The following is a 27666-nucleotide window of genomic DNA, read 5'->3' as shown; positions in this document are numbered from 1 at the left end:
ACAGTGCACGTGCCCGCAATGCATAGCCATGCTAGCGCTATTGATCACATAGCCGTGCACAGACTAGTTACCGCATTTCTAAATTGGCCCCTGCGCGGCGTGGCGGGAACCAGTCGTCGCCACGTGATTATAGTCATCGTGACATCGAATTGCGAAGTAGTTAAAAATAATGGAGGTTTCTTTCGAAAAATAGCGAATGTAAGTAAGAAAACAAATAAGTACAAGCATTTTTTTGATGCAAAAGGGTTGTTGAGAGGTATTTTGTGAAGACAGACAAGACAAAAGGTATTTATTTTTATTTATTCAATCTTTTTTTTTTTTTTTTTTTTTTTTTGGAATTGCAGATAAAAATTTTAGGGTCACAGCCTAAAAATAGGGTCGGTTGGGTAACCGGAAGCAGAACTATTATTTTTTTTGACCTAAAGGATTTGATTACCTTAAACGGACAGTAAATTGTGTTAAAGGGAATATACATCATTTGCTTTTGCTGTAATTTTCAGAAATGGATGGAATTGGGGGGTTGGAAATATAAAGCAAATATAGTTACACTGACTTTTTGGAGCTTTTGGGTTCGAAAATGCTATAAAAACCAAGAAAAACGATCATTTTCCTGAAGTCTGGTTACCTGACTCCATATAAGAAGAAACAGAGCAGTTGGGGAATTGTAAGGTCAGGGAACCAGTCTAGCTGGCTCGTACCCATTCATAGGTTTGTAATCGATTGCAAACAAGTGCAATGGTCAATTGGGGCCAGTATTTGAAAAAAAAGCCAGTTTTTTCCAACGCTCATCGGCCGATCAGCGTTGGAAATTGATACAAAAATACCACTTTTCTTGAAAATGACGGCATACCAGGTGCCATAATTTTACAGGATGCTTTAGACTGTCATTTACCAACATCCTATTAAGGTATTTTGCAAAAACTTGGTAGTTTTATTTTTTGATGTTTGCAAATGTTGTATATTCCCTTTAAGGCAAACAAAAAGGATGCACGTCGCTCTAGCCATGCCCGTCGGCAAAATTTTAAAACAAAAGTTAAATAAAAGAAGATGTCTCAAAACCGCCAAACTCACTGGTTTGACTGGAATCCTGCTGCTGCACAATTTTAACGTGTCTTTAGATGGGGTTAAGATCGAGTAAAGCTTTATCTGGCATCTCTGAGTTCCCGTATATTCTGCACTAAATTAAGTTGTGCATCATTCGCAGACGGTGTTGTAATTTTGCAATTATGCGTCTGGAAGCCAGACTGAGGGAGCGATGGTCAGGTATCTGGAACCTGTAAAAAAAAATTTCAATGGTGCAATATGTAGGGGAGCAGAATAATGACCAGCCTGGCAGCACATGCATTATGTTGATGTCGCTGTATGGTCTGACGTTACCGTTTTCTCTGATTTTTCTCTTGACTATCCAAATTTCCCAAAGAATGTTTGTGTCAGTCTAGATGGTAAGTTGGTGCAGACTTTTCAAGCCTTATGGCCTTACTGAGGTCACCTCAAGCTCCACCCTAAAGGATATTTTTGAGAGTTTTAAGGGGATCAAAGCGTTTTCTGCAACATCAGCCGACATTTGAAGAAGAAAAAAGAAGGGGAAAAAAAAAACCTGCGTCGCTGCACCACTTTTGGGGCAAGCTCCATACCAGACACCGGAGACTTTTTTTTTTGGCCCAACAACAGTATTTCATTAATTTCAGGTACACCGTAGGTAAAGTAATACTGTTTTTAAAGGCTTCCTTAAGCACACCTAGTTATTTTTAATGGCCAGAAAAAAAATGGTGTTTTGCTTTGTCATTCAATCATATGTACCAAGGCTACGATTGAAACAATGATTGATGTGGTTCATTCTGATACCTACCTAACAGGTTTTCAACAATGTCCCTTCTGCCGATCTCCATCAGAGCTGTGCATAACACGTCCCTCTGATCCACGCTAGTGGATTGTTGGCACCTCCATTTGACCAGCATGTTGAAGATCTGGTTCTCTGTCTGGCCTGGGTTATCCATCACGATGCGCTCGATCTCTGCAGCGCTTAAACCGAGATGTGTAGCCAGCTTCCGCCATTCAGAGCCAAGCCTCTCAGAGATCTTGCGTAGAACAGGGTCAGTGATACCTACAAACAGACACAAATCAATTAATACAGTAAACAACGTTTCTGTACAAAATCTTCATGAGGTTTATTGCTTAGTTCAACAGCTGTTTATGGTAAACAAAGCTTGCGCTTTAATATGTTCAGCACAGCAACTTTGGACACTTATGCAATTGTCCCATTCAATCCCGAGAGCTCTCCTCTTCTCTGCCTTGCCAGTCAAATGAATAAACGTGTACGGGAACGCGAGGGGAGTTCTCGGAATTGAACGGGAAAATTCACTTTCATCCAGATAGTAAGTAAAATTCGCCATGGGGTGACAGGGGCTAGTCTGCAGTGTGGTCCCCCTTGTTTCAGGGACTCTGCTATGCTATATATTGTGCCTATAATAGCGTCAATGCAAAGGATGGGAGGGAAGGATGCTGTCAGGAAACCAATATCAGGGCCAGGGGAGTCATGACATGCAGGGTTTACAGACGAATGTTTGTGTCTCACCCGCTCCTGGCTGTAGTTGCGGCGGAGGTTGTTGCGTTGGTTCCTGCTGGGAAGGCTGTCTGCTGCCAGACTGAGTCGTTTGTTGATCATCTGGTAGTTGTTGGGTCAGAGCTGCTTGACTGTCTGCTACTGTGTTTACGTTAAGAGCAACCCACAAACCAAACATGAAGTTCCTAAGTATTTCTAAAGCATTCATGCTGACAATACATGTATTTTTTTAATTGTTTTAGCAATATTAGTGACCTTGACCTTTGACCTGTCGGCCCCAAAAGCAACAGGCCTCTTAAGACTATCAAAAACAAAGGACAAACCACAAACCAAATTTCAAACTCCTAAGTAATTATTCTCAAGTAATTGCGTTGACAAGATTTCTTTTGTTTTAGCAATAGTGACCTTGACCTTTGACCTGTCAACCCTAAAATTAATAGGCTTGTTAACCCTAACTCCCTAGGCCTTTTTGCTAGGATGTAGCCTCAATCCTGCAAAATCCTCCAATTGGCCTCATGGAAAAATAGCATATAGCCTCAATCCTGCAAATTCCTCCGTTGTTTCTTGAATATGGTCCATGGAGGGGTGACCACTGCCTGAAACCTGCAAAATCCTCCGGCTATGACTGTCAATAGGCTGAGGCAGAGGCAGTGACATCCTTGAGCAGTGCGGAGGATGTCAAGTATAATCAAGGACTAAATGTATGCATGGCTGAGCATTAACAACACAATTCGGCCCAAGACCTTGACACTGCGTACTCCGAAATCAGCAACGCACTTTGGCCATGTAACCTCAATCCTGCAAATTCCTCCAATTTGCAAAAAGGATTTTGGAGGATTCAGGGCGGTTAGGGTTAAGACTATTCAGAACAACCCACAAACCATAATTCAAATTCAGGACTGTCATAGAGCTCATTGCACAACTTATCAAGGTTGATACAAGATGGACAAAATGATTTTCAAAATGGCTGGCTGAGGTGATCCAACGACTGTTTCGCGAATGAAAAAATTCACACCCAAACAGCCATCGTAAATGCTGCTTTTATCCTCGTCCAATTATTCAAAGCGTTGTGCAGCTACGCCAAGTTTCGTAAGATTGATCGTAAGTTTATTGCGCAGCTGCGCAACAAATTTGTTGCGTAAGTCTTACACATGGCACAAGCTGCGCCTTTTTTTATGAAATCGACTGCTGCCCACTGTCATGGCACAACCAATAAAGGGTCTTTAGTTAAACCAAAATTCAAGATTATTTGAAATGCTAAAAAACGGACATTTTGGGAATAAGAAACATTCAATTTACATACCTACATTTGCATATTTCTTAAATTATGGCAGAGTTTTTGCTTACCGCCACTGAGTCCGATCTCATGAACGCCCGTTGCCTTGACGTCGCCCTCACTGAACAGCCTCTCAGCCTCCATATCAGACTTGGCTGTGGACTCGGCTAGATTCACCGCTGCAATGTAGCCTAGTGCAGGGGTGAGATTGTTGGAAAATGAAAAATCCACAAAAATAATCAGCAAATAAATGCACTGTGGATCTGCAAACATTTCAACTCTAAATACGTGTCCTGAATGACTTCAAATTAGCTTCAGATTCGCGTTCACATTCACATTTGTGATGCGATCAAGCTGAATGAGTCGTTTGTCAGCAATTATGATTTTAAGATAAAGCCCAAAAAAGTTCAGTCAGGGTGAAAATTTCAAAATTTTGACAGTGGGCAGCAGTCGATTTCATAAAAAATGGCGCAGCTTGTGCCATTGTAAAATCGGAAGTCTACATATGTCCTTTTACATGTCAACTTTTTCTTCCCGAGAAAATTTCAGGATAAAGTATTTAAAATGTGACATTTTTGCTAAGGAGTTAATGTCAAAAACCTGAAATAAGGCATGTTTATTGTTGTGTAATAAACACTTCAATTTTGAATCGTTTATTTCTCTGTTTGTTTTCTCCATTTTCTTGTTTCAAATATGCCTGTGTTCTTAGTCTCATAACTTCTGAACGGAAGGTCCTATTTACATGTGGTTTTCACCCAATATAAACTGAAATACAGCTCTATTCAAAAATGTAAAAAAAAAAACCTACAACATTCGATAAGGGCCGACAAATGACTCATTTAGTATGATCGCATCTCATGTTTGTGGTTTTGGCCTGAAGACTGCTGACCCACCTGCGACCATGTTCTCGTACTTCTCGTCAATATTGAGGATTTCTTGGTAAGTCGAAACGGCCGCCTCGTAATCCTTCAGTCCCTGCTGGGCCTTGCCAAGGTGCACCAATGCCTTGACGTTATTTGGTTCCAACTGCAAGGCAGTCCGGCAGTCCACCATTGCCTCTGTAAACTTTTCCAATTTGTTGTAAGCCTTGGGGAGGGGGAAATAAGTGAAAAGAGGGGATGCAAATTTGCCGCATAGTGATCAACGAAGCGTTGTGTGTCTCAACAGGATAACAATCGTCTGCCTTATTAGCAGTACTACAAAAACATACATGTAAGATGAGTTGGCCCCCCTCCCAAATTGATATGTTTTCCTTTTTTTTTTCCCCCCTTCTTTATATGAAAACTTTTCAGGAAATAAATTAAAACGTTGCGTATCTCTCTTACAAGCCTTCATCTTCACTTGCCTCTCTCCACCCAGGAGTACACATGTAAATGGTAAGGGTATTAGTTGGGGAGCAACCTACAATGGCCTGATCCAGGGGGAATAGAAATATTCTCAGTCATTTCATGAATACGGAGATCTTGGCTCGTAACAGACTTGACTTGTTTACCTGTGCCCTGTTGGTGTACAGCACCACGAAGTCTTTTAGATGTTCCAGGCCCTGCGTGTAGAGCTCAATGGCTCGTGTGTAATCGCTCTTCTTGAATGCTTGGTTCCCCTGATCTTTCAGAACCGTCGCCTCTGCTTTACGCTTCTTTGCGCGCTCGTTGGCGTCTGCTTCCTGGGCTTTCATGACATTATCTGAAAATAAAAATGATCGCACGTAACATAAAAGGACAGAGTTTTCTACAGTATAATCCCCCATTAACCCTAAGACCAAAACAAAGTCTGCCGTTTCTGGTATGGAGCTTGCCCCAAAAGTTGTCCGGCGACGCAGGTTTTTTAATTTTTTTTTGGGCCCCACTTTTTTTTTCTTCAAATGTCGGCTGATATGATGCAGATGACACTTCGATCCCCTTAAAACTTTCAAAAATATCTTTCAGAGTGGAGCTTGAGGTGACCTCAGTAAGGCCATAAGGCTTGAGAAGTCTGCACCCACTTACGATCTCAACCGACACGAACATTCTTCAGGAAATTTGGATAATCAAGACAAAAATCAGGGAAAATGGTAATGTCAGACCACACAGCGACATCGACATCGTACATGAGCTGTCAGGCTGGTCATTTGTCTGCTCCCTTACATATTGCGCTAATTAAAATGCATTGACAGATTCCCAGAGATACACGACCATCGCTCCCTCAGTCTGGCTTCCAGATGCACAATAACAAAATTGCAACACCGTGTGCAAATGGTGCCCGACTAAATTTAGTGCAAAATATATGGGTGCCCAGAGAGGCTACATACAGCTTATACTTGATCGTAACCATCTCTAAAACACGTTAAAATTGTGCAGCAGCAGGATTCCAGTCAAACCAGTGAGTTTGGCAGTTTTGAGACATCATCTTACATTTAAAAAAAACTTTTTAATTTTGCAGACGCGCACGGCTACGGCGACACACGTACAAACCAGAAACTGGAAACTTTTTTTTGGCCTAACCTCCCCAAATCCTCTCAGCAAAATGGAACATTTTGCAAAAAATTGAGGCTTTATGGCAGAAATGTGTGGCTGATTTTGCAGGATGCACTGGACCTTTTGTTGTTTATGCTCAGCCACACATATTTAGGCCTACATTATACATGTACTTATCCTCCGCACTGCTCCAGGATGTCACTGGCTCTGCCTCAACAACTTGACAGTGATTGCCGGAGGATTTTGCAGGATTGAGGTAGTGGTCACCCCTTCAAGGACAACATAAATAACAGAGCCTTTTGCAGGATTGAGGCTGTATGCAATTTTTACATGAAGGCAGTTGGAGGATTTTGCAGGACTGAAGTTGCACAGGGTTTTATGCCTTTCTTTCCTAGTGTATTCAATAATGGATGAGTACTAATACGTAAGTAAGTATAGTGAATTATGTTCTGTGAAGAGGCATACCAATCAGAAGAATGCAAAATATGGCTTAAGGACGGGGTGCAATGGGGGCATTCCTTCATACAAGGAGCAAGTGACCTGCATGACTGCACAGCCTTTGTGTGGTAGCAGGACTGCACAAAAACAGCAGCTGTGGAACTACCTGACTAGCCGTGTACCACAACATACCACAGCTGGCAACTGCATTCCAGTGAGGATAGTGTGACCTTATCTGTGTTTCAATTAGTCACTTATTGGTTGTGGTATTGTGCAGTACGGATGCTCCGAGTAATTCGCCATGTGGTGACAGGGGGCAGTACACCAGTGCGGTACCCCTTGTTTCAGGGACTCTGCTACGCTATATGCATTGCGCCTAATAGCGTCAATGCAAAGGATGGAGGGGAAGGATGCTGTCAGGGAACCGATGTCAGGGCCAGGGGAGTCATAACATGCAGGGTTTACAGACGATATGTTCAAATGTGTCTCACCGAGTCTTGGCTGTAGTTGTGGCGGTGGTTGTTGCGTTGGTTCCTGCTGGGAAGGCTGTCTGCTGCCGGACTGAGTCGTTTGTTGATCATCCCTCACTCCATCAGCCGGTAGTTGTTGGGATGGAGCTGTGCTTGGACCAGGGTTAATTTGTGCCTCACCCGGTCTTGGCTGTAGTTGTGGCGGTGGTTGTGGCATTGGTTCCTGCTGGGAAGGCTGTCTGCTGCCGGACTGAGTCGTTTGTTGATCATCCCTCACTCCATCAGCCGGTAGTTGTTGGGTCGCAGCTGTGCTTGGACCAGGGTTAGTTTGTGTCTCACCCGGTCTTGGCTGTAGTTGTGGCGGTGGTTGTGGCATTGGTTCCTGCTGGGAAGGCTGTCTGCTGCTGGACTGAGTCGTTTGTTGATCATCCCTCACTCCATCAGCCGGTAGTTGTTGGGTCGCAGCTGTGCTTGGACCAGGGTTAGTTTGTGTCTCACCCGGTCTTGGCTGTAGTTGCGGTGGTGGTTGTTGCGTTGGTTCCTGCTGGGAAGGCTGTCTGCTGCTGGACTGAGTCGTTTGTTGATCATCCCTCACTCCATCAGCCGGTAGTTGTTGGGTCGCAGCTGTGCTTGGACCAGGGTTAGTTTGTGTCTCACCCGGTCTTGGCTGTAGTTGCCGCGGTGGTTGTTGCGTTGGTTCCTGCTGGGAAGGTTGTTTGTTACCAGCCGGTACTTCTTGGGTCGGAGTTGCCTGTCTGTCTTGTGCTGTGCTTGGGCCAGGGCTAGTTTGTGTCTGCGGCGTTTGTGTCTCATTTCGTCTTTGGGCTCCCTCTTCCAGTGGTTCTGCCATTTAGCGCTGGTGATGTGGGCACAGTTTACTTGCAGACAGCTTCGGTAGTCCAACCCTGGTATAATCCTGTGAGTGCAAAGCACAATCACTGGTAAAATCACAAAATGGATGCTGTTGGTCAGTCAATCAGTCCATCAGTCCGTTGGTCGACCGGTTGGTCATTATATCAGACATGCAACTGGGAATTAAAAAAACGAGGGATTTCCAAACCACACAAGACTTGGTACAGTGTAATTTGTAATGGTATTCATGAAAGCAAAACACAAGGAAATCAGCGGATCCGAGGAAAAGTTGCATGCCTGCTATACAATGTACATGTCATTCAGTCAGTTGGTTGGTCTGTTGGTTGGTCAGTCAATCTGTCGTTCAGTCGATCCGTTCGTTGCTCTGTGGTTGGTCAGTAGGGCGTGGTTGATTGGTTGGTCAGTCAGTCCATCGGTCAAAAAGGGCGTGGAGGACTGAAGGCAAAGAAGGGAAGTGGGTTATAGCCGCTGGTAATGATCAACATGTAGATTGTGCTCTCTGCACATGGCCAGCAGTTTTGTTAACACCCCACCCATGAACAAAATCTTGCTACGTGACCAGCAAAACTTTCTGAAACCTTGACAATAAAAGTCCAAAGTAGTTTAAAAACTTAAAACTTGAAATTGGAGACCCACTTTATTTTAAAAATCACATCATTCAGTCACAAAGATTTTAAAAAAGCTGTACATTCCTGATCAGCAGAAAAAATAATATTGCAGTCATTAATAGACCTATTGACGTCATGCTTTGTTTACATGTGTGCTTTCTTATGGGAGCCAGGTGGGCACGAGAGCCACCATGCAAGCTCCCATAGGAAAGCACGTACATGTAAACAAAGCGTGACGTCATGTAGGTCTATTAATTCACTCACCTTTAACCCATGAAAGGCATTACTTCGGTAGCCGACTGTGGCAGTGAAGGAGTTCACACGTCCATTACTGTTTGGATATAAAGACATAACAGTTAACTTTGTGTAGGAAGGAACTTAAACACTATTTTTACAACCTGCATTGTGCTAAAAACCTCTAAAACAGCAGTGTTGAGGGAGGGGCATCCCTGGAAGGGAATTAGCCATGCCAACACATCAAACTTTGAACAACCACATGCACACCCGCCTCCCCACCCTCAAGTGTTGTAGGATTTATGCTTTTATCTCTTCCACAAACTAAATCTCAGGCATGCAAATGTAAATTCATTACACAAAAAAGGAAATTCCAAAATTTGTTTTTGAATTTTGAGAGGCATAATGACAATAAAAATGACAACGACAATAATGAGAATAAAAAAAGAGAGGAAATCAGCTGCTCCGAGAAAAAGTTGCATGCCTGAAATCTATTGCAATACTATGAAGCCCGGGAAGGGACAGGGTTGAAAATTTTTTTGGCATTTGCTAATTCATTCGCACGAATTACTAATTCGTTCGCACGAATTACGAATTCGTTCGCACGAATTAGTAATTCGTTCGAACGAATTACTAATTCGTTCGCACGAATTAGTAATTCGTTCGAACGAATTACTTATTCGTGCGAACGAATTACTGGAGTTTGCTAATTCGTTCCCACGAATTACGAATAAGTCCTAATTACAGAATAGAGTAACATCTTTTGAAGTACACTGCTTTCATTTCAGCAAGGTAGCCTTTTCAGTAATTTGAACTGTTCTCAGGGCTCTGACATGCACATTCATAGCCCTTACTGGTACACGTCTGTGAAGACAAAACTTGTTTATTGTGTCGAAGAGAAATTACCACTCCTCTAATTAAAGTACCTTGGCCTGTACATGTTACTCAACTCAATAACAGCAACAACAAAAACACACCTGTATTATAGCCATAGAGCATGTACAATCAGTTTATGAGAAATAAACTGAATACCCAGACTATATTGTTGATTGTACAATGGTATATTCACCAATAGTTTACCTACAGCGAGCCAGAGAGCTTAGAATCTATTCAAGTTCAGCATTCCTCGATCCAACGTCACTACCCCATTTATTGGGTTTGTATTCTCACAGACTCTCACAGACCTTGATGCAAATTCTGTCAACAATACCCAATGAAAAAGCTGCCACAAACAATCCCATATTTGGCGCGCTGCCCCGCTATGTATGGCTTATGGATAACATACACGTATACATGTGCCACACCCTGCAGGTAAAACTTGTATACACTCAACCAAAAAAGAAAGTCCCCCCCCCCCTCATACTTGTTTGTCTTTAACTCAATAACTACTAGGCACCTCTCACTCAAATAACGACTAATCAGTACAGAAAGTCCTTAGCAATCCAGCCATACTCTTAATTTGGCCCTATAACAGTGACAATGTGTACACATTTATACAACTTATGACAAATGATACCGAAACAAATTTGCACTTTTGTACACCTGCAAGTTGAGTGGGAACATTTTGTTTCTAACGCTCTTTCATCTCTTCCAACAAAAAAAATGTACTCTTGTAAAAATTGATTACTTAAAAAAAAAAGTCACCATTTCCTTTACTGCATTCTTTGCATGTTCTTCCAGGTTCAGTAAAGGAATGGGTAAAAATATAACCAACAAAACTGGAAATCATTTTTATGAAATTTTTATTGGAAGATTGCGTTGGAGGTGAAATGTTCACACTCAACTTGCTCGTACACAAAATTGCATAATTTTGTACACATTAACACTATATTTTGTACCAAATAAAGAGTATGGCTGGATTGCTAAGGAATTTCTGTACTGATTAGTCCGTTATTTGAGCAAAAGATGCTCAGTACATTGTAGTTTTAGAGTAAGACAAAAAAGTATTTTTTTGTGGGGGGGGGGGGGCTTTCTTTTTTGGTTGAGTGTATAATGGCGATATGGAACTACACTGTACATATATTGCAGGTGCTTTTCATTTTGTTTGGAGCACTCAACTATTGTGAAAAATACTGTATTAGGCAAACCACGGACCACAATGGTCCATGGGCAAACTCAAACATGTTTTTCTTTGGTAATGAGTGATTGGCTTACAGCATTAGCAGCCTACATGTACATGTACATCGCATGAAGTAATTTGCACACGGTTAGAGTCCATCACTAGTAATTTGCGCATTATGTTCGTTTGAAGCAACAAAATCTAAAGAAGGGTGCTGAACAACTAACCTGATGAAGTTTCAGCTCAGCTTCAGCTGTATATTTCAAGAAAAACAACATTCTGGGATCTCGATTTCCAATCAAAAGTTGCTAAATCATGTTTTGAATCGGGCCTGAATTCAGCGTCCGAAACAGTTCTCACTGAGCCGATTGCAGCTCTACGCGATGTCGCGCACAGATCAGATGAATAGCAACTGCGCACACTTGTGCATCGTGTCAACGCTTGCACGCGCTTCGCTGAATAAACGAACTAAAACAGAAATTTCCAACAGTGCTTCTTAAGACGTTGGAAAGGCCTTCTTTTGTTGATTTCTTTCAAATGAAAGTTTGCCAGAAAGATATTTCACAGGGAGTTTAGTCCCCTTACTATCTTTCAATCAGTATGTTTTTCACCAGTTACTTTTTGGATAGCTGCAAATGATGGACTCAGGCTTTAAAACACAACATGTATACTTTTTTTGTTAAATTATAACTTACAAGTAGAAAATCCACTATAATAAAAAAATTCCCACATCACAGTATTTGATAATTGTTAAATGACCGCATTTAATTTCACATTTTCACATAATTGTAGACAAGCTCAGTAGGCATCTCAAATAAACTTATAGAACGATCATCACACAATATTCACTGCAGATTAGGAAGCAATATATATGCAGCAGGATGTTATAATTACACAAACTGTTCTCTGTATGTTGTCCCTTAAACACTGCTCATGGTAAGTGATGTGGTCTGAATGTATTTTCATGCCTAGGCTTGGATTTAGCTTGGACTCAATCATGAAACTTTGACTTTAATAGCTTGACTTCTGGAAAAAAAGACTGGACTGGATTGGACTCCATCTGCTTGGACTCAACTCAGTGGACTACACTATAATACTGCTGACAGGAGTTCAACCCCATGTGACAACAAAAGTTTTAGAATTTGAATCGAAACTTCACGTTATCTTCTACAAGTTCCCGTACCAAACATGATCACACTTTAAACCTGAAACCCTTTGCCAATTTGTCACGGTGATTTCATGTAGGACACCAGCATACGACTAGCTATGATGTCATCTGAAGTGACTGGTAACCGGTACCAAATCCACTGGCGAATCAAATCCTCGTCCAATAGCTGATCGGTAAATTGTAAACTGCACTCCAAAGTTGTACCCCATTTCTGACCCTGCAACAGCAGTCCTACTAGCAACATGAATTGTCACTAAATGATTCCACACACAAAAAGAAAGAATGGCTACTCACCTACAGAAACTGTTCCCCTGTATACAGCACTACACACACACCTGTGGCTTGCCTCACAAACAATCAATGCTAAACTCTTCCAGAAACCAAATCTAAGATTGCAATACTAAAAAGGTGCAGTGCAGAATCAACAAGAACAGAATCCAAGTTACTCTCAAAGGCGAAGGCGCGCAAATGATAGAACCACTTCCGCCCAGCCCCTATTTATAGTCCCGATGACGTCATGCTGGGTAGTTACTCAGAAGAATTGGGCAATTGCCATGTGTTTGTGCTGTGCCACCCTGTAGTTTGATTGGCCTATTTCTCCTGCACACACTCACGGTCACACTGAACATACCACCCTATTGGTGCACACGTAGATATTTAAATTAGGCTGACCCCTAGGTTATTCTGACAATCTAAGCTTCCCCATAGAGCATGTACAATTGTACACTCAGTTTATGAGAAATAAACTGAATACCCAGACTATATATTGTTGATTGTACAATGGTACTGGGGGTATTCCCCAATAGTTTACCTACAGCGAGCCAGAGAGCTTAGAATCTATTCAAGTTCAGCATTCCTCGTTCCAACGTCCCTACCCCATTTCCACCATTGACTCTCACAGACCTTGATGCAAATTCTGTCAACAATACCCAATGAAAAAGCTGCCACAAACAATCCCATATTTGGTGCTGCCCCGCTGCTTACACGTATGCCTTACGGATAATATACACATACATGTGCCACACCCTGCAGGTAAAACTTGTATACACTCAACCAAAAAGAAAGTCCCCCCCCCCCTCAAGTTTGTTTGTCTTTAACTCAAGAACTACTAGGCACCTCTCGCTCAAATAACCACTAATCAATACAGAAAGTCCTTAGCAATCCAGCCATACTCTTAATTTGGCCCCAAAACAGTGATATAATGTGTACACATTTATACAACTTATGACAAATAATACCGAAACAAATTTGCACTTTTGTACACCTGCAAGTTGAGTGTAAACATTTTGTCTCAAACGCTCTTTCATCTCTTCCAACAAAAAATTCTTAAAATTGATTTCTTCACATTTTTTCACCATTTCCTTTACTGCATAAATGTACTTTGCATGTTCTTTGAGGTTCAGTAAAGGAAAGGGTAAAAACATTACCAACAAAACTTTTTGTTGGAAGATTGCGTAAGAGACGAAATGTTCACACTCAACTTGCGCGTACACTTTGTGTACGGACATTATCGCTATTTTGTGCCAAATAAAGAGTATGGCTGGATTGCTAAGGAATTTCTGGCAATAGTTTTAGAGTGAGACAAAAAGTATTGGGGGGATTTCTTTTCTGGTTGAGTGTATGTGTGGGATGGTGATATGGAACTATTGCCTGTGCTTTTCATTTCGTTTGGAGCACTCACCTGTTGTGAAAAGTACTGTATTAGGCAAACCATGGACCACAATGGTCCGTGGGCAAACTCAAACATGTTTTTCTTTGGTAGTGAGTGATTGGCTCACAGCATCAGCAGCCTACATGTACATCGCATGAATTAATTTGCACATGGTTAAAGATATAGTCCATCATTTGTAATTTGTGCATTCTGTTCATTTGAAGCAACAAAAGTGCTCAAAATCTAAAGAAGGGTGCTGAACAACTGACCTGATGAAGTTTCAGCTCAGCTTCAGCTGTATATTTCAAGAAAAACAACATTCTATGATCTCGATTTCCAATCAAACGCTGCTGAATCATGTTTTGAATTGGGCCTGAAATCAGCGTCCGAAACAGTTCTCACTGAGCCGATTGCAGCTACGCGATGTTGCGCACCGATCCGAAGAATTATAGCAACCATGCGCGTGTGCATTGTGTCAACGCTTGCACGCGCTTCGCTGAATAAACGAACTACTAGTTAACAGAAATTTCCAACGGTGCTTCTTAAGACGTTGGAAAGACCTTCTTTTGGTGATTTCTTTAAAATGACAGCTTGTCAGAAAGAATAATTTCACAAGGAGTTTAGTCCCCTTACTATCTTTCAATCAGTATGTTTTTCACCAGTTACTTTTTGGATGATGGACTCTGGCTTTAAAATAGAACATGTATACTTTTTTCGTTAAATTATAACTTACGGTACAAGTAGAAAATCCATTACAATAAAAAATTCCCACATCACAGTACATGTATTTGCTAATTGTTAAATGACCGCATTTAACTTCACATTTTCACATAATTGTAGACAAACTCAGTAGGCATCTCAAATAAACTTATAGAACCATCATCACACGATATTCACTGCAGATTATGAAGCAATATATATGCAGCAGGATGTTATAATTACACAAACTGTTCTCTGTATGTTGTCCCTTAAACACTGCTCATGGTAAGTGATTTGGTCTGAATGTGTTTTCATGCCTAGGCTTGGATTTAGCTTGGACTCAATTATGAAACTTGGACTTTAATAGCTTGACTTCTGGAAAAGAGACTGGACTCGATTGGACTCCATCTGCTTGGACTCAACTCGGTGGACTACACTATAATACTGCTGACAGGAGTTCAACCCCATGTGACAACAAAAGTTTTAGCATTTGAATCGAAACTTCACGTTATCTTCTACAAGTTGCCGTACCAAACACGATCACACTTTAAACCTGAAACCCTTTGCCAATTTGTCATGGTGACTACACGTAGGACACCAGCATACGACTAGCTACATGATGTCATCTGAAGTGTCAAATCAACTTGCGAACCAAATCCTCGTCCATTAGCTGATCGATAAATTGTAAACTGCACTCCAAAGTTGTACCCCATTTCTGACTCTGCAAACAGCAGTCCTACTAGCAACATGAATTGTCACTAAATGATTCCACACACAAAAAGAAAGAATGACTACTCACCTACAGAAACTCCTCCCCTGTATACAGCACTACACACACAACTGTGGCTGGCCTCACAAACAATCAATGCTAAACTCTTCCAGAAACCAAATCTAAGATTGCAATACTAAAAAGGTGCAGTGCAGAATCGACAAGAACAGAATCCAAGTTACTCTCAAAGGCGAAGGCGAGCAAATGATAAAACCACTTCCGCCCAGCCCCTATTTATAGTCCCGATGACGTCATGCTGGGTAGTTACTCAGAAGAACTAAGCAATTGCCATGCATTTGTGCTGTGCCACCCTGTAGTTTGATTGGCCTATTTCTCCTGCACACACTCACGGTCACACTGAACATACCACCCTATTGGTGCACACATAGATATTTAAATTAGGCTGACCCCTAGGTTATTCTGACAATCTAAGCTTCCCCATAGAGCACGTACAATTGTACACTCAGTTTATGAGAAATAAACTGAATACCCAGACTATATTGTTGATTGTACAAATTGGTACCGGGGGTATTCCCCAATAGTTTACCTACAGCGAGCCAGAGAGCTTAGAATCTATTCAAGTTCAGCATTCCTCGTTCCAACGTCACTGCCCCGTTTATTGGGTTTGTATTCTCAGGTCATCCACCATTGACTCTCACAGACCTTGATGCAAATTCTGCCAACAATACCCAATGAAAAAGCTGCCACAAACAATCCCATATTTGGTGCTGCCCCGCTGCTTACGGATTAGCACACCAGGTGAAAGGAATAATGGCGATATGGGACTATTGCTGGTGCTTTTCATTTCTGTTGGAGTACATGTACTCACCTCAGTGACAAAGTCTTTCTTAGACAAACTCAATCTGTTTGACTTTAATGAGTGATTGGCTGACAGCATACAGCACACATCCAATATGTCATTTCGTTCACATTTTGTGGGGATTACCAAACTATAGACTTTTGGAAACTGTGTTGTACAGGGTGTCCCAAAACAAATGACACCCTAACTTTGATTGCAACTTCAAAAATAACCAAGCTGGCTCTGTACGTTTTTTTTGCAAGCGGACATTATCACTAGCAAACAAAATTTGGGTGTCGGAGCAGGAGGGGGGTGGGGGGTTCGCATTTTTTTTTCATGAATTTCTATTGAAAAAAAAATGTTTGACAGAGCTGGGTTTTGTTTTTTTGACCCCCCCCCCCCCAAACCCCCCCCTCTGGATCCGCACCTGTGTAGGCTGGGAATTCTTAACTGTTGAAAACAGCCACTTGATTGATTTGGACTGAAAGGACTACTTGGCACAAAATGTATGTTTGCATAGGAGGGTTTACCAAAATTAACTATTTTTGACGTGACACAAGAGGGCGCCGTATAATGACGTCATCTTCACTTGCTTGTGTTTGGCATCCCTCACTGACCATTTGCTGAATTTGAATCTTTGAACAAAAGTACACTTTGAAAATGAAAAAGGTCTTCGCTGTCGGCGATTCCGTAAATTTGGGCATAAATGTCAGACACTTAAATGAGCTGCTGTTGGAAAAGTGAATGTGATACATCACTAATAATGTGACATCTAATGAGTAGAAAACAATTACATACCAAACTACGGTACCACCACCTTGACGACCATGTGGTCCGACGTATGATGGTTAAATTAAACAATTCAACAGGTTAATTAAACAGAATACCAGTGAAGGGTATGTACCCTAGTTAAACAAAGCCAAAGTATAACAGACTGACAGACACACACAAAAAAGAAAGTTAAAAACAAAAATAATTGTCCTACCTACCAACCTGGATAATTGTTAGGATGTTAGCGTAAACACACACATATTTTCAGCCTAAGTGAACCTACCATGATACGGGTCTTGACACACATCCATGGCTTGGCCGGTGTCAATTCTTGCTGTCCTCTTTGGAGGTTTGTGGCCATGAACTTCCTGTATGCATCTTCATCGGTCTCTGCAAGCTCATCCAGCATTGACCAAAAGCACTGTGCCTGCTTCATCAGGTCATGTTGGACGCCTGTCGCCATACTTTACTAAAATTGGAAAAGAAAGGAGAACAATTTTGAAAATGGAATCCACGCGATATTCCAAACGGAGCCCTCGCCGATAAACGGTAAATTTCACTTTTCATCCAGTTTGTAAGTATCATGATCTTCAAATCATAAATCTGTAATTGTATCTCAGGTGGCATAAAGTAATTCTGCGGCCGTTTTGAGGGTGAAATCTGATGTTTCTGTTGGAAAATGGTTGGGTTGTTAATTATTTGAAATGCCATGTAAGTACTATCGCCAGATTATGTCCAAATGTTGAAAATAATGCAGGGGCTACTGTTGCGGTAATTGCTATCGTTACAGCATCGTCTGGCTCCCTGACCTAATAGTATATGTCCTTCGCACAACTGCATGTGCGCACATCACATGACAAGGATTAGGGTCTGTGGATGGACAGTTCGCCACACCATGCAAAATCATAGCGGGTACCAACAAAATCAAAGAAAGTTCTTGTTTTGAAGTAGATACAAAATGTTGCTTGTTTCACAGCACCATGGTTTAAGATGGTTTGTATTGATCATGTGTATGCTGCAACTTTTGTGCAAAAAAAATTGTCCATCTTCTTTTTTACTACAATAGGAAATAATTCCATACATGGACATCACTAATATTTCCGATAAAATGCCCTAAAAAGTCCAATTTAGCAGGGAAATATTGAAGCATTTACTGAGAAACACTTGGAATTGTTCAGACCAGTCTCATAGGGTTTGTGCACAGGGTGTCAAGTGATGTCCAGGTGGGGTATGGAAGAATTTCTGCTTTGTTTATCCACAGACCATTGTTGTCATGTGATGTGCACACGCGCAGTTGTAACTCCGATGGGGCTAATATTGTGTACTGAGACTTGGGTAATCGTTATCTTCAGAACACCTCTATTTTTCACCGGTTCCGTTCCGTTCAAAACTGACTTTTGCATGACTATTCAGTACCAAAACAACTTTTGCGGGCCAGTCTTTTGTCTTCAGATTAACTCATGTTTATTGTAATTTTGAAACGCACTTTCAAAGAAAATGTGACTTTCCTATCTTTTTTTTGGCAATCAGAGACGCAAGCCAGACAGAATGAAAGCCTGATGCTGATTGGCTGATTTTATGACAAATTTTTCAAAAAATATTTTTTTTATAAGCCAATCAGCATGATCAGCATCGAGCCTTCATTGCATCAAGTTTTCACTGTCGCCATAAATTCGAGCCTGTTTTCTGGTTGTCGTCGTCATCTTTTCAAATGACTCTTTTACCCCATAATTTCCCTCATAAATCGAAGACATGCCCACTTTCCACAATATAATAAACAAAATATTCAAGGTGTCCTCCCTTGAATGATTGAAAAAAAAGTGATGTACGTATTGAGTGTCATTTAGTCAGCTGTTTTGATGAGTCCTTTCTACCTTTAACCTTATATAGGAACAGGTTCCTAAAGATAACGATTACCAAGACTAGGCCTACTACAAAGTACATGTACTAGGCCTAGTACATGTACTAAAAATAAAAAGGCGAAGTTGGGCCCCATGTTACTCTGGCATGTCTGACGGAAAGAATGCAGCATTCAGCATTTGTGTTCCAAGTCAATGGAAAGTCAAGAAGATTTTCAAAGTATTTTCTAACCACATTGGAAACGCGATTCTCTGTCCCAGATTCATATCTTTTAGGAAAGAGTTCCATACTGGGCCATGACCTGAAAAGTACCAAATCTGATGAAGAAACACAATTTAAGGAGTGCAAAAATGCTTAAAATACTTTAACCACCAGTCACACTTGCCAACTGCACTTGCCACACTTGCCAACTGCGCACTGAAGCGCACACCCGACGACTGTTTGTCGGCCAACTTCGGCTGCCGTTCTACCTCTGCCGTGATGCGAGTGAAGACTCATGTAGTTAGTGCAGCAGTGGTGCATCAAACAGGCATCCGGTGCGCGCTTCAGCGCCATGCCGCGCCGCGCAGAGTCAGTTGCTGTGTCACGCGTAGCTGCTCTATTTTCTCGTCCACACATCTGACAGCAACACGAGGCCAGCGAAAGATGGCCATAAAAAAGGCTTCCAAAAATTCGTGATTTTCATGGCAAACCACAACCCATCCAAACAAACAAAGTTGTTTTCGGTAGTTAAAGGGAATATACAACATTTGCAAACAACGAAAAATAAAACTATCAAGTTTTTGCGAAATACCTTAACAGGATGTTGGTAAATGACAGTCTAAAGCATCCTGTAAAATTATGGCACCTGGTATACTGTCATTTTCAAGAAAAGTGGTATTTTTGTATCAATTTCCAACGCTGATCGGCCGATCAGCGTTGGAAACAACTGGCTTTTTATCAAATACTGGCCCCAATTGACCATTGCACTTGTTTGCAATCGATTACAAACCTATAAACGGGTACGAGCCAGCTAGACTGGTTCCCTGACCTTACAATTCCCCCAATGTATGTAAACTGCTCTGTTTCTTCTTATATGGAGTCAGGGAACCAGACTACAGGAAAATGATCGTTTTTCTTGGTTTTTATAGCATTTTCGAACCCAAAACCTCCAAAAAGTTAGTGTAACTATATTTGCTTTATATTTCCGACCCCCCAATTCCACCCATTTCTGAAAATTACAGCAAAAGCAAATGATGTATATTCCCTTTAAAGACCTACTTCATACATCCATCAAGGTATTTTTTCTCCAAAAAAGGATTTCGATGCATTTTGACGGTATTATTTCACGGACAAATCAACTAAAAATTAGGTCATGAAATTTTCGGTTTTTTTCAACGACGACGAAAGTCTCCCAAATGTTGTCAAAGGAAAGAATGAACCTTCATCTACAAAAAATCTCATGAACGTGATATATCGTCAATATTTTAAGAATTTGATGTACACCTACCCAACAACTTCCATTTTTCACAATGCGAAAAGATCGTCACCATTGTAAAGCATAGAGCGAGGAACCAAACACGGTTTGACCTTGTGACCCCATACGCCCACTGAATGGTAGAGTTCGAGTATGGCCTGCTTAATATTCATGTCATTCATTGCACATTCGCACGTGCTATTCGCAATGTTTTCAAGCCAACGTACGTCAGCGTACTTACTTTTGTTTACACGCGTACATGTGATTGCAAATCATGAAATCTCACAACGGTCTTCATTTTTAAATGGCGATTTGGACCAAACATTAGAACTCTCCTGCACGTGTTTCACATGAAAATGAAGCGTATACCTTCCTTTTGGCCCTCGCTTTTGTCATGTTTGTTGATAAAAATATGATTTTGTTCGACAGGCCCTGACATCACTTTATATTTGGCAAAAGCAGTTATTTTGGTATCAAATAAAGCACATGATTTGAACTTTTCACATATTTAGCCATCTTGGCCAAATAGTACATGTATCCAGGCACTTTTTGTGTTTTCTTTAGTCTCGCATAAATCTGGTAAAACCTCGCGTACGCTTTTGGGCCACGCATGCGCGACCTCAGGACAAGAAACTGAGGTCAAACAGGGCTGTGTGCGTGTGAGACACGGCCACTGACTGGCGCCATGCAGTTGGCAAGTGTGACTGGTGGTTCGCTGTGTGTGCATGGTAATCGACAGCGCTTTGCAGTTTGTTGGTGCACAAATCTAGCACCGGGCATCATCATGACCGCACGGCTGTCGGTTATGCCTCCTTTTTTCACTGCAATTGTAAGCTGAATCTTCATCGTGGATCGTTTTTTTCTTCAAAGACCTGTGAAGTGGTGAAGTGGGTAAGACCCAGTTGAAATAAGTGTGTTTAGGGGAACAAAATTGCACATTTTCGAATTTTTTTTGGACCTGCCAATGCTGCAGTCCAAGTGAAAAAACTTCCTTCAGCCCTAAATGACAACCCAATGATAAAATTTAGGGCTGGGTAACTCCAGCTAGGAAAACAACTGTGTTTGGACAAAAAAACCCAAAAATGCCGACCACCCTAGTGTAGGCCCCTACATGTATGTCACTTTTTAGTGTCATTAAGCCAGCTGTTTTGGTGAGTTCTTTAACCTTGGGTCCTACAAATAACGATTACCGAGACTAGTAGTACAAAATATAAAAAGGCGATGAGTTGGGCACCAAGTTACTCGGGCATATCGAGCGGAAAGAATGCGGCGATCACGAAGTGTAGGGCCCCTGTTTTGTTTTGATCAAATTATAGTCAAATTTTTTGTATTGTTCAAAAATCACCTTTACAATCAAAAGCAGACTTTCCTCAATTCTAATGACACCTGTTTTGCAATTTTGAACAGATTCTTGGGTTAGAAATCACAATTTTCCTGCGCGGTTTGTGCCTTGCAATTCAGCATGTCGTGCGTGCCCGCTCACGGTTCATCGAGCGGTGATCGCCATCTTTATTTTCGGGCTACGTGTTTTCGCGCCACGCTGTCATCGTCATTTTACCCCCGAATTTCCCTCAGAAAATCAAAACCCTGCCCTTTATCTATGACTAACTGTTTATTGAAAATGCCGCCAAAACTAGTTTGATACGTCCAATAATTTAAAAGTGGATTTTGTTCCCTTATAGGAACCGGGACCTACACTACACGATCGCCAAGAATGCAGTAGGCCTATTCAGCGTTTGTGTACAAAGTCTATGGAAAGTCAAGAAGATTTTCAAAGTATTTTCTAACCAAATTGGAAATGATTCTCAGTCCCAGATTCATGTCTTTTTAATATTTTTGCAATGACTGACCTTTATTGAGATGATATATGAAGAAAATGTGGCGTCAGGCTGCAACGTTCTTTCCCCAAACGTTCCCTTTCTTGCTGAACTTCAGGAGTTTCAACTTTCCGCAACTTTAGTTTTGTTTACTAATCGACCAAGTTTACAAGCGCCCTCTCTAGTTGGACGTAGAAATCTTACGTTCCGAGGGATCCCCTTCTGGGGGGGGGGGGGGGGGGGGGGGGGGGGGGGGGGGTTGAAAGAAAATTAAAGTAAACCGTTTGGCACATATAATGAATTTGTCTTTGTGCGAGAGACTACTGTTTTGTCAGGCGTGCCCTTTTTCAACAGAAACGTTTAGTTGACAAAAAAATGTGCAAAATATATGGGGTATAAGGCCTATGCCCTTACTTAGAAGTGAAACAAACGACTTTCAATAAAGTAAAAGGGGTAATTTCTTAGTTTTCAAATTCAAGAGGATTGTGTTGCTTATATGTTCCATGAAAACTGAATTGGATTGTATTTTTCGCATTATATTCAACGCTATTGTTTCGGTATTATTTGTATGTTTAGACGGTTTCTCATGAACACACTATTTATTTTAACATAGACAGCTTCCCTCAAATTTTAATAGACTTGTGTCACAAGGGCATTAAATCTCAACAGGAAACATCAGACACTATATTTAATACACTTAGAGCAGTAGAGTGGTGTCAGCGCCAAAAACCAATCCGAATTAATATAAAGGACATTTACACTTATAATTTTGCCGACTAAAATTTTATTTCAAAGGAGGGCGCGCTTCACAACCACCGGGATTTTGTCCTTGCCATTGTACAGAAACGACCATAATGGACCGTAACGCTAACTCCTGAATTATCTGATGCATTGAATTCAATTTCAGCCAGCAGATTGGTCATGACAAATAGAACAAACACACAGAACATTAAGACAACAAATTGTTGTTCTCTCCGTAAATATTATTTTTGTCAACACCGGGAAAACGCGCGTATCTGCAATCACGGTCTATAGCACACTTTTCCAATATTGTACAGAAACGACATCGACACAGGCCTTATGGACACGCCAACTCCTGAATTATCTGATGCATTGAATTCAAATTCAGCAAGCAGATTGTTCATGACAAATGCGAAAAGCACACAGAATATTTAGGCAACAAAATTGTTGTTCTCTCCGTAAATATTGTATTTGTCAACAGGCCAGGAAAAATGCGCGTATCTGCAATCACAGTCTATAGAACAAATCCGAAGTCAACTTTTTAATGGAGCCAAAACAACAATCGATATATGGACACAATTACTCAATCAAATGTATCTTGTGATAAACTGAAATGTGGGTAAATAATAAGTCGTGATGTCAAAAGGAAGGCCATTACTTTTCAATTTTCAGGGGAAATAATCTCATACTACATTTCGTACACTTCAAGACAGATATATCGTCACCACACATTTTGCTTACAAACATTTTATGTCAAAAGAGGTTAAAGTGTATGAAATTGGGCAAAACAATGATCTTTTCTCCAAATAACACAAACATTCCTTTGAAGGTAACAGGAGTATTAATCAATATTCCTCTTTCGAGTCATATGTAATTTGTCAGTTTCCATAAACTGGGATGCCAGTAACAATTTTAAAAAGATCTTTCTGAAGGTGATTTTCTTGAGAATCAATGTACCCAAAATAATTGCAGGTTTTAATTGCATCTTTTCCTTTACAGGTACATTTACAAGGCGTCCGGAAGCCTAACACCAGTACCGGTGCCCCAACACTAATTTTCAATCGTCATGAATCCTCCTATACACTTCCCGCGCTGACCCTCCCCCACCTTGGCTCGCAAATCCAGATAATCGACTTATTACTGTCAGTTGTTAAACCTCTTAGTCAGACGGCCCAGCGGTCTAAGCCACCTGCGGGATTCGAACCCGCGCCCAGGCGCTCCATAGGCGTTCGAATCCCGCCCAAGTTTTGACTTCAATAAAATATCTACCTCAACATTTTTAAGGGTTTCAAAACCCTTTATTGACCAATAGAAGGAGTGAACAAACTGAACATCACAGGCAAAATTTAAAATATTAAGCAGTGATTAAAACCAATTTTAGTGAGCAGAGAGATTTCGAGACGAGTGAGAGGTTTAACATTTGAGATCTACTGTTAAATTGCTCGAATTATTAGGGCCGTAATATTGTCAAAATTTCAAATATAATAAGAGAAAAACGAGAATGACATTATGGGGGTGCTGGTCCAATCCGACGATCATGTGGTCACAACTCAAAACAAATAATACATGTTTTATAGAATTGAAATTCGACATTAACTTCCTAAATCTCTTGAATAATTCTTTGAAATATCCGAATTAAGGGTAGCAAAACAATTAATCAAGTATAGAAATAGTTTATAAGTTCAATTTGTTGTGTGTTTATTAGGCTCCAGAATTTTTTTTTTTTTAAATGCTGTTGGGTTTCAAATGTGAGATGTCACCTTGGTGTCGCTAAGCCCACAACAGCAAAACACAACAGGTCCACAACAAAACAAAGTAATAAAACAATGATTAATTCAAGACAACTTTAACTTATGTGCAGTCGTCTTGAATTAATCAAGAAGCTGTCTTCTTGCAGACCGAAGTGGGGGCCACCAGAAATGCCTTTTGAGATAAATCCACCAGGGAACAAGTGAAGACGACTGTTTTTAATACGAAATTGTAGTCTATTCATCCCCGTTGCCACTTTATAATACAAAGAAAGAAAGGAAACACTGCGCCCCTCCCATAAATGCGATCTAGCTCCGCCCCTCCACATAAGGAATTGGCAACACCTGGCCTGTCGGCGACCCCTTTCTTCAATCCCCCAACAATAAATGCTTTTGGATCCATCAGTGCTTTAGCTGTCAACTCATTGTTTTTATTGCATGAAGTAAATTTGTGATTGGGTTGATATATTTTCTAAGGAATTTCTTTTGATACCCTCATTATGAAGCCTGCATGCATGGGCGTCGTGAGGGGGGGGGGGGGGGGGGGGCAAGGGGGCACTTCCCCCCTCCCTCCCTGGAAAACGGGGGAAAAAGGAAAAGGGGGGGGGTAAGGAAAAAGAGGTGCGAAGCCATATTGCTGTTAATTTGATGGGGGGGGGGGGTAGGGCAAATGCTCCCTTGCTCACGCTCGGAAAAGTGATAAATTGAGAATATAATGAAAAAGTTCAGGAATTTTGGGGAAAAATTTGTTTTGCCCCCCCCCCCCGGAAAAAATTCGTGTCGACGCCCATGCCTGCATGCCTGATTACAAAACCCAAGTGGTGACCCAGCTGTAGAATTCAGAGGCGGGAGATTGGTCCATCACTGAGGGAGGAATGGAGGCATAACACAACAATCATCTAACCTCAAAGATTTCTCCTGGATTGACTCAAGTCATTGTATGCAATGATTTATTACACGAAAATAATCTTACAAAGTACACAATGTCAAATAATAATCCCGGTCGTCTTAAACTTTGCCCAAAATATCCGGGAAAACAAAAGAAGAGATCAGAAATGTTTCTGCACCAATAACAAATAATACAAATGACTTACAAATTCCAACATATCTCTACTCATAGTTAACCAATAAACTTACTTCCCCCAACGGTGCAAATATCAGATATTAAATTTTTTTTCAAGTTAAGACAAGATAAGTTTGCAGTAGCACCATGTGAATAAATCTCTTTTTGTGAGTATATGTGTGGTTCTGAAAAGAACCGGAGGGACTCAACGTCTCGAACAGTATGCTCTGCCCGTCGTCAGAAGAATGAGGGATTCCAACGATGATGTGATGTTATAAGGATGGGTGCGGTGAGGCGTGAGAAGGATGCAAACTAGTGAAGCTCGAAACCGGTGAAGCTGAGAAGGATGCAAGTTGACTGATTTATTCACATGGTGCTACCACAAACTTATCTTTTCTTAGTATCTTTCCACCATGCAAACCTTCAAATCTTATTTTCAAGTTAAATAAACAAATTGACTGTAGCAGGATTACCGTACCGGAACAGGAATCCGGAAGTCACAGGGTCAAACCAGCTCCAGTCAATGTCTTTGTTCAACTAATGCACCAAGTCAGTTCTCCTTTGTGGTTTATTTTTATGACAAAAAACAAACAATCCAGAAGTCAGCAGGTTATCTTGACTTGTTGGAGTCCGTGCCCGAGTGATGACCTTATCTTACAGAGTTGCACATTAATGATCACAAGATAAAAATCACAATTATGTAGTTTGCAAACCGTGGCGTAAAGGCATATAGGAACATTTGTATTTCATGCAATTTGTTCGTTTCCAATACATGTAATATCATCACTGTTCCGCAGAAGAATACTCAAAACCTAACATGTTGAAGCTTTGGATATTACACTTTTCAAGAAAAGAGTGAAATATCCATGCACAAACTTTTGATCGATAAACGTGATTTCGTCCATAGAACACTTACATGTATTTCAAAAACCAGTCAATTGACTGATCATTGGCAATCACCTACATTTCTTGATTTCTTCTTAATGACAGCAAGCCAGATGGAATACTTTCATGAGGTGTTGAGTACCAGTACGATCTTTAATCCAAGTGAGCTTTTTGATTACAATTCGGTAGGTTAGTACTTTTGGGATAAATGCAAATGATCCCATCCCATATCCCTTTAAATGTGTAAACTAATGAGTACAAAAATCCCGTCTTTTCAAATTGCAATCAGTTCGGCTTTGCAGTTACAGTGTGTAAATCTCATTTTAATCGAAATCTTCTTTCATGTGTCATGCCAGCAACAACAGTTAAACACTATTTACATTCAGTTTACATTTCCAATGTGAATAAATCAAAATGTTGATTCAAAGTATTCCTTTTCTCTCCTGCAAAACTGCTTTTACCAAATTGAATGGTTGCATTTGGGCATGTTATAAACGACTGTTATCACCTGGGCAACTGCAAAATATCAAAACTGTTACAAACAAAAAATGTCACTTTTTGTACAGAATATTGATCATACTTGGAACAAACAAATCTAATGTCAATCAATACTTTGAAGAGGCTTGCAACGATAAAAACAAGCAAATTGTCCACTTGTACCTATTTCAACATAATCAGAAACACAGAAACATTTTTGCGTATACAATAATCTGAACGATTGGTCCTGAATGAGCAAACATGACTGTCCTTTGACAAAAAGGCGTCATTTGGCAATGCAACATTGTACATGTATATACAGGGTTAGTCAAAAAACTCCACATGTCGGGACCATTTTTAGTGAATTTCTGCATGTGGCACTTTCAAAATCTAGGATATGAAAGCCCAATTCATAAGCTTTCTTTTAGTACAAGAATCACTCAAATCACTGATGTACTTTTCAAGTTACGGATTTTAAACACTGCCACTGTTTCAAAGTCCTGTCAATGGATCACATGAAGGTAATTCTTTCAGCAAAATGAAAACAAATCACATATGGATGTATTGATTTTTTTTGGGGGGGGGGGGGGAGGGGGGGAGATTGGGGGTCAGTAAAATGAAGAACTATGCTGGGTATGATTCATAATGTAAGAGGATTTCAAATAAATCTATTAGGATTGAAACAGTTTTGTTGACTTTTTCATTCATTATCAAGCCCCCTATTGTCCTCTGAAAGTAACTTTTTAATTTTTATTGATAGTTGTTGTTTTTGATTTGATGTTACTTCT

At 40.7% G+C, this 27666-nt stretch overlaps 1 protein-coding gene across 1 annotated transcript; it reads right to left on the bottom strand.

The window, feature by feature from the left end:
* Positions 1-1745: 1745 nt before the first annotated feature.
* Positions 1746-22112, bottom strand: LOC119732978 (chromatin modification-related protein eaf-1-like). The gene is made up of 8 exons (XM_038206561.1): positions 21998-22112; positions 17115-17300; positions 7222-8116; positions 5332-5522; positions 4733-4925; positions 3911-4030; positions 2576-2704; positions 1746-2104 (listed from the first exon to the last, which is right to left on the bottom strand). The coding sequence occupies exons 3-8, from the start codon at positions 8048-8050 to the stop codon at positions 1806-1808; spliced, it is 1761 nt and encodes a 586-aa protein (XP_038062489.1). The 5' UTR covers positions 8051-8116; positions 17115-17300; positions 21998-22112; the 3' UTR covers positions 1746-1805.
* Positions 22113-27666: the final 5554 nt, after the last annotated feature.

Source organism: Patiria miniata, unplaced genomic scaffold (assembly GCF_015706575.1).
Source record: "Patiria miniata isolate m_02_andy unplaced genomic scaffold, ASM1570657v1 HiC_scaffold_25, whole genome shotgun sequence".
NCBI lineage: Eukaryota > Metazoa > Echinodermata > Asteroidea > Valvatida > Asterinidae > Patiria > Patiria miniata.
Note: the sequence above shows the minus strand (reverse complement) of the source record. Positions and strands in the feature narration are given on the sequence as shown.